This window comes from Solea solea, chromosome 7 (assembly GCF_958295425.1).
Source record: "Solea solea chromosome 7, fSolSol10.1, whole genome shotgun sequence".
NCBI classification, from domain to species: Eukaryota; Metazoa; Chordata; class Actinopteri; order Pleuronectiformes; family Soleidae; genus Solea; species Solea solea.
In genome coordinates, this window is record NC_081140.1 from 7,273,721 (window position 1) to 7,284,931 (window position 11,211).

The 11,211-nt window shown below is 39.5% G+C and overlaps 1 protein-coding gene across 1 annotated transcript; it reads right to left on the minus strand.

Moving 5' to 3' along the window:
• On the minus strand, nucleotides 1-10,576 carry LOC131462248 (Na(+)/H(+) exchange regulatory cofactor NHE-RF3-like). Its single transcript, XM_058633300.1, has 11 exons — nucleotides 10,317-10,576; nucleotides 8,435-8,462; nucleotides 6,151-6,212; nucleotides 5,842-6,053; nucleotides 5,140-5,211; nucleotides 4,584-4,716; nucleotides 4,182-4,318; nucleotides 3,876-4,083; nucleotides 1,622-1,818; nucleotides 1,387-1,539; nucleotides 1-449 (listed from the first exon to the last, which is right to left on the minus strand). The coding sequence occupies exons 1-11, from the start codon at nucleotides 10,330-10,332 to the stop codon at nucleotides 417-419; spliced, it is 1,251 nt and encodes a 416-aa protein (XP_058489283.1). The 5' UTR covers nucleotides 10,333-10,576; the 3' UTR covers nucleotides 1-416.
• Nucleotides 10,577-11,211: the final 635 nt, after the last annotated feature.

Here is an 11,211-nt window from a genome sequence, read left to right on the forward strand (position 1 = left end):
TACATACAAATAGTTTATTATAGAAAATGTATAACATTAATGAATATTTGAACTGGTCATACATTTTTTTTCATTATATGAATTGAAACATTCAGGCAGAGGTTCATGTTACAGTTAATCAGATTACACATATGCAATTATTTACATTACAATCTTTCTATATGTTTGAGTTGTGGTCAACACTATATAAAGCTATATATATACATACATGAAGTCAAATATTTCACAGTTTGAGCATACAGGATATGAGAGGAAATCTACACACAATAACATTTATATAATTAACAGAAAAACAATCATTATAGTTATAAAAATGCTCCAGTTACAACGTGATGGTTTTGTGTGTGACAACCTTTACTCATTTCCTTTTTTTTGTTTACTGCTGGTTTGGGTGATTTTTGTCGTGTTCATTCACATCACAAGAAGGCATCACTTGTTCTCTTTGGCAACTGAAAGACACAAAAGTCACAACGATCGTAAAACAATGGGGTATTTTTTGGAACAATAGGCTACATAACTTAAACTCTGCATCTCATTCTGATGATCAGCTCGTCAGCAAGCTCTGCAGAAGCCTGATAACGACCCATTGATTTGAATCAGGTGTGTTGGAGCGCGAGAACACTTTTATATACAGTTGTTCTTAAATCAATTTATTTCTAAATGTCAATATGTTAACATAGAGTGATATAAACAGATACATCATTAACAAACAGGAAGAATATATAAGAACATTTCTAACAAGATTATAAAATGTAGAATTAAATAAAGGTATGAGAGTTTTCCATGTTAGTAACTTAATCGAAACTAATAGGTTTTTTTTAAGGGGGAATAAAATCAGATAATTTTTTAATTGTATTTTTTTCAAAATATATATTACTCTTAAAATTGCCTCACAATTGCACTTTCTTACTAATTGGTATGCTCCAAAAACAACAAGACAAAGTCTGTGTGTGTGAAAACTTACTTGGCAATAAACAAGATTGTGATTCTGTTCAACAAAGAGCAGATTATCAGCAGCATGTTTACATCACCGCTTCATCCACTACATGAGGGTCATGGGGAGCTGGAGCCAAACCCAGCTGATATTGAGCAAAAGATGGGGAACATAGTGGACCAGGCCAAGGCCAATACAAGGCTAACATGGAGACAACCATTCACTCACACATTCACACCTACGGTCAATTTAGAGAGTCCAATTAACCTCTGCATGCTTTTGGACTGTGGAACGAAACCTGGAGAAAACCCACGGACACACAGGGACAACATGCAAACTCCACACAGAAAGGCCCTCGGCTGAACCCCGGATTCAAACTAGGGCCCTACCACTTGAAGGTACAGGTATACATGTGATGGCTGTGGTGTTGAAATGAACGAATGTCATCATACCTGTGTAATTAAAGGTCCTGAGTGCAAAGCTGAGCTTCCATGTCCATTTGTGTGAGGAGCATTCCTCTGGTTCTTGGTGCAAGAAGAGACAGTGGACCCCTTATCATCCTGTGATGCATGTACTTCAGAGAACATCAGGGGAGAAATGCCTAACTGCAGGAGAACAGAGAGCAATGAAAGTCAAGTCCTGAGACAATATACTGCATGTGTACACTGAGTCTGTCAATGTATGTACCATTCTATAAAAGTCTCTTCCTGGTATGGATATAGCAGCGAGGATGACTTCATCACCGCTCCGTCTAATCTTCTGGACGATATCCTCATGCTCCAAAGACTCCACAGGTTCTCCGTTGACGGCCAGCAGTAGATCTCCGTCCTCCATGCCTACACCCTCAGCTGGACTTCCCTCATCCACCTCCCTCAGCAAATGAACTGAGTCACAGCCAGTTAAAAAAAGGAGAGAGCAAAAGAGGAAAAAAAAATCAATGTAAGACTGGTTCCTTAAAGTGTGGTATCTCAATCCTGGTCCTGGAGACCTGCTGCCCGTCAAGAGAACATGCAGGGATGAAGGTCTCCAGGACCAGGATTGAGAAACCCTGCCTTAAAGTGATAGCTTAGGGTTTTTGAAGTGATGTTGTATATACACGTCCTTGCATCTCAAGTTTGCTTGACACTTTTATTGTCTGTCTTCTCAGTTTTATGTTTTTTAAACTGTAATTTATAATCTGTCTGCCTCGTAAAAGAGATTTATATCTCCAGGGACTTCCTAGTTTAAAATAGGATAAAACACTGTGCTTTAATAATGTACAGTATATTACTGCCTGGTCCTAATACCTTTTTATAAAACCTGCTTTTTAGTCCAGCTAACATTTGTAACATTTGAAATCTTAACATGGATGAAGGCAGAATCTATAGGATAACGAGGTATTGTTTCCCCTCATTCTTACCACTATCTCCTGTTCATTTAACAGCTGCATGCAAAGGCTGGTATATTCCTGTTGTTATGTTAACCAAAGTCTTTCAGTTCTACATGTTTAATTCGATAAAATCCATTTAAATGTCACTTATGACAGTGTAGAAAAGTACCAAAACGGAGATACAATCAGATTCTAATGACAACATTTAACATTAACATTTTAAAAGAAGACTTAAAACTCAACTAGCTCCTTTTTATACCACTCTGTGTTGCATTCTACTGTTTTATTTGCATCTATTTGCTTTTTAAATTGTATTTTCCTTTGACTGTGAAGCCCTTTGACCTGCAATCCTTGTATGAAAGGTGCTTTACCAATAAAGTTTATCATTATTATTAACATGTACATGGACGTGACAGGGACTCTGATAGAATTAATAATAATGAACATGTAATTAAATGACTGTCTGGTGAATGTTGGCCATGTTTGTCTGTTTGTGAGCAGTATAACTGCGTGAGTGAGAGTAGTCAGTGCTTTCTTTAGTTTATCTTTATGACACATCTGTTGTGTTCGAACGACGTTGAACTTGCGATAACACCAGTGACATCATGCACAATGCCGACATTGACCCTTGTCTTTGTGCAGCATTAACTGCTCTATGTCTGTCTGTGGAAAAGGCTTTCGTTCTTACCAACACGTATCCCAATTAACATACATTATCAAACGTTATGTGCATTATGAATTCTACAGTTTTTAAGTGACATTCTGTATAAACTTAAAAATACTATATATACAAATACTAAAACCCACCCACAGTGTCTGTGGTTGGGGACCAGGATTTGGTTCTACTGTACAGAGGAACAGTGATTTAAAGCTGTAGAGTGTAACTTTTAAATACATGCAAATGTCTTTTATATCCAAGCCATTGCCACACTATGCTGATCAGAGCTCCATGGCTCTCTCTGTGTTTCTCATAACAAGAGTGTTTTGTTTTTGTGCAGCATTTTATATTATGACTGATGGAAGTTGGACTATGGATGAAAATGCCAGTGGATTCTACTACTAAAAAAAAAAAAAAACTTTACTTTACTTAACTCAGATGTGTCACATCTTCTGCTGTTACCTTCACCACACAGCTCCACATTTTTTGGATGCAGTTAGGCCAAGTCATGCTACTTACTTACTTCTGGTTATTATTCAGAAGTCCACAGTGGATGATATAAGTCCTACACTGGAGCTTTCAGCGTAACATAATTCCACCGTTTAGTGCTCAAATGGTTAATAGTTAATAGGTAGTATAGGCGAGGCTAGAGTTAAGCATAACCAGACAAATAAATGAAGAACATGGGTGTCTGTGTTTGCGGTGTATAAATATAACATTTTATTGCATTATTGACTGACACAAGGTTTAAAGTTTATCTCTTGGTTCCTGGCAGGATGCTGGACGTAGTATTGATGTAGTTAATCGTGTTCTCAGATTGCTGTGCTGTTGTGCCAATGTTATTCCGCCAATGCTACTCCAATGTAGCTCCACCAGGTGTTTGTCATGTCTTCATCAGTGTTCGTCAGACTCACCTGTTTGAGTCTGGCCTACGAGCCGCTCCTGTCTCAGCAGGAAGCCGTAGCCATCGTCTCCTTTCTTCAGGTGCATGGTCTTGGCAGCGTAGGGGAGACTGCTGCATTCAGCCACCACAGGCAGGATGGGTATCTTCCTCCGGACATAGTAAGCCTCACTTTCTCTGTCAGTGACCAGCACAGTCACTGCGTTCCCACTCTTCTTCACCTGAGGAGCAAAAACACTGCAGGAGTCACACACACACACACACACACGTGTTCAGATTAACAAAGCAGACAGGTGACATGTGGAGACTGGACTCGTACACATTTGCTGAGAGTGGAGTTTGGGAGCATTGACACCAGGACTCCATTGAACCAGATCAGTCTGTCCCAATTGCAGACACCAGCTGTCTCTGCTGGACCATCAGGAACTGTATGCACTATGTAGTGACCTTTCTGACCTGGGGACACACCAATCATCATCATCATCATCATCATCATCATCACAACAATAAATAATTACTTAACTCAACTTAATCCTTTAGTTTGCTATTTCAGTACAATTTTGGTCTTGTGTTGTCTCAGTACACTCTTGTAAATCAGTAATATGGTTACATTCTGTGGCGGGAGGTGAATTATTAATGGAGTGTCATTACATATCCTTCAGCCCACAGGGAAGCTTTCAATGAGTTATCCACATCGTGTCAGACAGTGTGTCCGCCGTACCCTCCACTGAAACGATGCTCATCCCCAGACCATGCTCTGGGTGTCTGCTGATGTGACACAGTCTCGGTCTGGACCAGCCGTCCCCTTTGGAGAGCCTGGCCAGCATCTTCAGGTCCTCACCCACAGACACGGCCTGGAATATTAATACAAATACTGACAATATATAATAATGTATGATAATTATACAATAATACAAACCACATTATTATTAGACAAAGGACTAAGAAAAGACTATTCTGCAACAAATTGATATATGGCTTCCTTTATACATAAGTTGAAATTGCATTTTTTGCAATAATATGAACTGTAGATGGTGAAAGACTTTGTGTAACCGTTTCAGTCTTGGAACCTGCCCTAACTTCTATGTTTGAGATTATTGCAGCCGTCACTGTCAGTGGGAATGACAGTGGTAGCCTGGTTATCACTGTCTGCCACTAAATATCAGTAAGAAGAAGTGTTTTCCAAGAAGAAGCTTTTGTTTTTATACCACCATGTGAGCTGAGGAAAAAGGTAGTGCTGCCCGTGACATGTTTGTTCATCCTCATACAGACAGTACCTGCTCATACTCGTCTCTCCTCAGCACCAGGAGAAACAGGTGGAAGCCACACGACTGGATCCTCCTCACCACCTGTCAGGGAAACACAGACACACGAGAGAATTCAAGATTTTATTTGTCACATGCGTCGTTACACTCATATAACCTACAGTGAAATGCAACCCTGAGTCGCTCTGAGACTGTAAAATGAAAGTGAATTAACGTGATCAGTGGCAGTGACAAATGATGCAGTTTTAAAGTGACATTGTGCATTGAGAAACATTGTGCTATCTGTATTGATTATTGTCTATATTGTGTCTTATTATTCAGGTGGTATTTAGATTCAGAATTCAGTCTTTCATCATTAATGCCCAGGTCTTATAAATGCTCACATCTCGAGGAAAGTCTTCCAATAAGAGTGGAAGCTCTTATAGCTGAGAAAGGGGAGCAACTCCATGTTTAAGTTCTGTATATGTACTAATACAGTGTTTCCCAACCCTGGTCCTCAGGCCCTGCATGTTTTAGATGCTGCCCTGCTCCACCACACCTGATTAAGATACAGCTCGTTATCAGGCTTCTGCAACATTTGAATCAGGTGTGCTTCCTAGTAGTGAACCAAGGATATACAGTGTGAAGGACCCTATTGTGACTGCAGGAGTTATTATTTTTGTACATTGTTCTCACTGTGGACACAAAATGATCTGCTAAATGTTGGACACTCACTGTGCTGAAGTCCATGTTGGCCACATATTCGTCGTTGACCTCCAGCAGTCTGTCTCCGTCTCTGAGGCCGCTGCGTTCTGCAGGACTCCATGAGTCCACGTCTCTGACCTCAAAGCCGCGGCTGCTGTGGTCTGTTCGCAGGTAGAAGCCAAAGCTCTGTCCCTCCAGACGCTTCAGATGACACAGTCTGGGCACGGCACTCTGATCCGGCTCTACACAACAGAGCAGAGGGTACAAGCCATCAGCTGATTTGAAGAGAGAGAGGGTTTGGAAAGTCGTGTATGTGAAGGCGTGCGTATGAAACGTCACCAGGGTCGTCAGAGATGACCAGAGCTGGATTATCAATCCCCTCCTTTGGATTGAAGGTAAAACTGAAGGAAGGAGAAATTAAATGTGTTATAATAAACTTATTACAGAACCAAACCAGTGGTTTGAAGTCGGTGCTGCATTGTATTAGTGTTGTAGATGATCAACACGAGTGTCAGTATTTTAATCACCAAGTTTGACCATCTGGAGTTACCATTACAGATATAATCACTAGTCACAAGTCCAGTTCGAGATATCTGAAACTTAATTCAAGATATCTAAAAGGACAGTGTAGATATCATCAAATGAGGTGAATTAAAGAGATCTCGAACTTGAACTATTGACTAGTCATAATAACATGGTAGATATGATATAGAACTGAGAAAGTGATGTCATTTTGACTGTCTGTATCTGTCAGTGTAGTTTTGACTCGTAAGAATAACACTGCAGATAACGCTAATGGAAATCCTGTCTCAAACAACTTGCCATAGGCTGAGGGCTGAAGCTGCACGATAGACAGAGATATGGGAATGAGTTACAAAGATATCATTATTAACAAATTATTACACAAATCCAAATTTCATGCACAGGGTGAGGGTTATACCTATTTTGTGGCCACAAATTTGAGCTTTCATGCCCCAGGTCATGTCTGGGGCTCTGTAATTTCAAGAACTTTGCATGTAAAAAAAAGTCTTGAAATCTGTCCAGAATTTTCAAGCGACAGAGTGTTACACTGTGTTTAAAAAACATTGTTTAAGAACCTTTTCCTTATTGCATTATATTAAGTCATAAAATGACCATGATTTGTTATTTGCGGGTCACAAAAATCTGTGCTTTGGTCTGTTGCCCCACCCAAAAACACAGCTATTAGCACTTCAACTATACCAGATACCAGCAGAGTAAGCAGAGGACAGCGAGCTGCCAGCTGCCTTAGGAATATTAAACTATACCAGAATGAAAAAGCCCATGTGCCCTTCTCAAAAATGTCTGCAACACTGGAAGTAGAGAGGAAGCTGACAACAGACTTTCCTCCTGGCTAAGGTTAGCTCTGTCTTCACTTCTGTCTGTGGATATTTAACACATGTACATTGAAACGTTTCATTTTTATAAAAATAAAAAACTGCGGGGGGGACAGTTGTGTTTTTCAAGAGTCCAGTGCATCACCAGCATCTTATTTACGTAATTCACTAATCTGGCAACTCATGCATTGTTTCTAAGTGGGAGTTCAGTAGCTGTTTAAAATGCTAAAGGTTATTTTTGCACAGATATTACGTGCATCACCTTTAAGGTTCCTGAAGGTCTCGGACAGTATCAGCAGAGATAAGGAGTCCTGAACATCTGATGACTCACAGTCAATCTTTATCTGCTTCACGCTCTCTGAGTTATGTCACCACCACTATATAGCTGTCAACATATGACTGATTCATCGAGACCAGAGGTCTTAAACTCAGTTGCTTTTTTAAATTTACTGATCCATTTTGCATCATAAATATGTTGACCTTTATATCATTCCATATCAAAACAAAGACTTTCATTTTTAAATTCTGTGTCTTCACAAATATCCTTATTGTGACACCATGACGGAACATTGTGATGTTATTTTAAACTCTACTGAACACTTCCTTTTTCCTTTTTGTGACCAGACTAGACACTCAGTGGTCATTTGATCTAGACGTTGTGTTTTGTGTCACTCGTGTGAAACTACCGCCACATGCTTACTGAATTTCACTGATAAGGAATAAAGAAAAAAGAACCTATGGACACAGCATGTTTGTAAGGATTTCTGTTTCATCTCTGGTAGTCTGGTGTCATTGCCCACATTCTGTTGCTTGTTTCGCCCTAATGTCCTGCACCTGTGTCTTTTTGTCTCCTTATGTATTTAAGGTTTGCTCTCCTTCTTTTCTGACCCTGGATTGTCTTTTGACCTCATGTGAGCTTTCCACTAGTCTCTCACTGCACTCAAACAGTGTCAGCAATAAACATGCTGAACTTTTTCCCTGTGTTCTTTATGAGCCATTAACCCTTACCCTATCCCACTTCATTATCCAATTTGGGAAATTTGATTATAGCCAGGCAAAGGACCAGTCATCATAAAAAAAAAGTACAAAATACAATACAATCAAAACCACTTAGTTTTTAGTATAAAGCATTGCACTTCAGGATGAATTAAGTTGAATGTTTGAATAACTGAATGTCTGAAACACAGACCTGGTCCTTTTAAAAAGCACTGGGTCGTGTTTAAAAGCAACAACTAGTGTCGAGACATTGTGTTTAACGCTGAACTTACCGTGGAAATTCAACGGCATCCTGACAGCCTGTGGAAAACGACAGTGACACAGTGAGAAAGTGCGGCTGCACTCAGCTGTTGCCTTGTTCTGTCATCAGGACCAGGAGTACAAAGAGCAGCTGAGCCTTTGTTGTAAATGTTGATCATAATTTACTAACTCAACCACCCTTAAAAAAGGTACTTAAACCTGACCAAGAAGCACCAGAACCTCCTGTGTGTGTGGACAGAGATGCTGCTGAAGTCTGACTCTGAGCAGCCTGTTGTGATGCTAGGTGGTTCATTTACAGTGTGCACACAATATGAAGATTATTGCATGATTCCTTTGAGAGGATACACAGAACTCATGCTCCAAAATCACTTAATAGCAGAGGTGGAAAGAGTACTGCAGTAAAAGTACCACTATATTGATGAAATTTTACTGACGTACAAGTAAAAGTACTGGTCTAAAAATGTACTCAACTTAAAGTAAAAATGTAGCTTGTTTAAAATTTACTAGTGAATTTTTAGTGAAAGTTACTTAGTTACAAGTTTCTTTCTTGTGTTGTACAAAAAGGACAAGGGGACACAAATCTCACATTAATTGTTTTTAAAACCTTCATTCACCTGTCCTCATCATTCATTCACTTGTCCTCATCATTCACCTGTCCTCATCATTTACATGTCCTCATCATTCACCTGTCCTCATCATTCATTCACTTGTCCTCATCATTTATTCTCCTGTCCTCATCATTTATTCACCTGTCCTCATCATTTACATGTCCTCATCATTCACATGTCCTCATCATTCATTCACTTGTCCTCATCATTCACCTGTCCTCATCATTTACATGTCCTCATCATTCACCTGTCCTCATCATTCATTCACTTGTCCTCATCATTTATTCTCCTGTCCTCATCATTTATTCACCTGTCCTCATCATTCATTCACTTGTCCTCATCATTTACATGTCCTCATCATTCACCTGTCCTCATCATTCACATGTCCTCATCATTCATTCACTTGTCCTCATCATTTATTCACTTGGCGTCATCATTCATTCACTTGTCCTCATCATTCATTCACTTGTCCTCACCATTTATTCACCTGTCCTCATCATTTATTCACCTGTCCTCATCATTTATTCACCTGTCCTCATCATTCATTTTTTTACTCAGTAATGAATGTGAAGTAGACAAAAAACCTTCTCAATTACAGTAACGCGAGTAAAAGTAATTCATTACTTTCCACCTCTGCTAAATAGATTGTGATGAAACTTTCTGGAAATGTAGGTTATGTCCCAAGGAAGAAATGTATTGGCAGATATTTGTGCTTTGGTACAATGCTCCACTTACGAATCTGCCAACTGTGTCAAAGATTGCCTTCATATTCAGTACATTTAGTATAATAATACTTTGTGTGGGACCTTTCGTGTCAACTTTAGCTACTGTGCTGGAGAAAATACTCCACCACAGCAACAAGTAAGTCAAGATAGATAAATCAATACCAGAAACTCTCTCTTGGAAAAATAAACCAACAGCCAGCAACAGTTCTGTGGACCAAAAACTATTTAAATGAGATGACTAATCCCAAGGCTGTTTACTGTGTGTGAGTGTGTGTGTCAGTGGGTGTGTGTAAGAGACACAGAACCCAGTCATCGCTCCACAGGTCTACAGTTAAGAATAACAAGTAACTACCCAAGAACTGTGCTTAACTATAGAGAGACAAGTGGACTCCACTTGTTTTCAGACCAAAGTCAAATACTCTGTAGAACAGACACACCTTCCAGTAAAGTAACGACACCACAGCCAAGCAGACTTGTCCACAGGTGACACAGAGCAATGTGACACTTTAACATTTTGATTAGTCAAATCATGGCAAGTGGTGCGTTTAAAAGAGTCTTACCTGTGGACGAGCTCATGGAGTCCCTGAGTGCGAGTTCCTGCTCTGACAGAGACGCGGACGTGGACAGAGGTTCACAGCTCACATACAGACAATAAAAGAGTGTGTCAGCAGGTGAGGAGGTGATTCCTTACTCCGCAGCTCCCTCGGTTAAACATTTACTCTGTGCCTGAAACTGTGTGCTGAGTGTCACACAACAGTGATGGATGCCTGCACTGTTATGCCGGAGCTTCAGTCAACACTGAACAGCACATGGTGTCGCAAAGCAAAGACAACTCATGATAATTATAGTAGTACAACTTAACCCTTTAACCCCAGGAGCGGGCACTCAATGTACATTTATGAATATAAATATGCAGATATTAACAAAATGTCCATGAGTTAATCACAACATACATTTTGTAAATTACAATTACAAAGTTTGGTGACTGTATATTGTAATTTATTCATTCATTCATTGATATAGTTCAGCATGAATTTATATATGTAGACTATGTGTTTCTGCCCTCATTTATATTTCTATATTTGGTGTCACGTTTGGTGATATTTGTTGTTGTTATTATTATTATTATCCTGCCTCTGTTTGGCCTTTGTGGAAAGAAACAACGTAACTTTATTGGCATATCTCGTCCTTCATCTGAAAACAGCTCAGTCAAGCAAAACTATCATACCTGACAGGGGACCCTCATGTGGAGGATAAAGGTTGGATGGATAGATGGATAAACTGTTTTTAATTGGTGCTGCAACAATAAAGTTCTATTTTATTCAATTGTCTCTAAAGCTCAGCTACATCCACCTTATTATGATGTAAAGTGCCTTGATGTAAATACTTGTTGAAATACATGCATAAATTAATAAATGAGTGTGAGCAGTGCACAACTAAATGCAGAAACACAGA

Excerpts from the sequence above, each read along its gene's own strand:
- LOC131462248 (XM_058633300.1), bottom strand. Across the intron at positions 6,213-8,434 it reads GATGCCGTTGAATTTCCACG|TTTTACCTTCAATCCAAAGG; the intron begins GTAAGTTCAGCG and ends TCCTTCCTTCAG. Across the intron at positions 4,717-5,139 it reads GGAGAGACGAGTATGAGCAG|GCCGTGTCTGTGGGTGAGGA; the intron begins GTACTGTCTGTA and ends TTAATATTCCAG.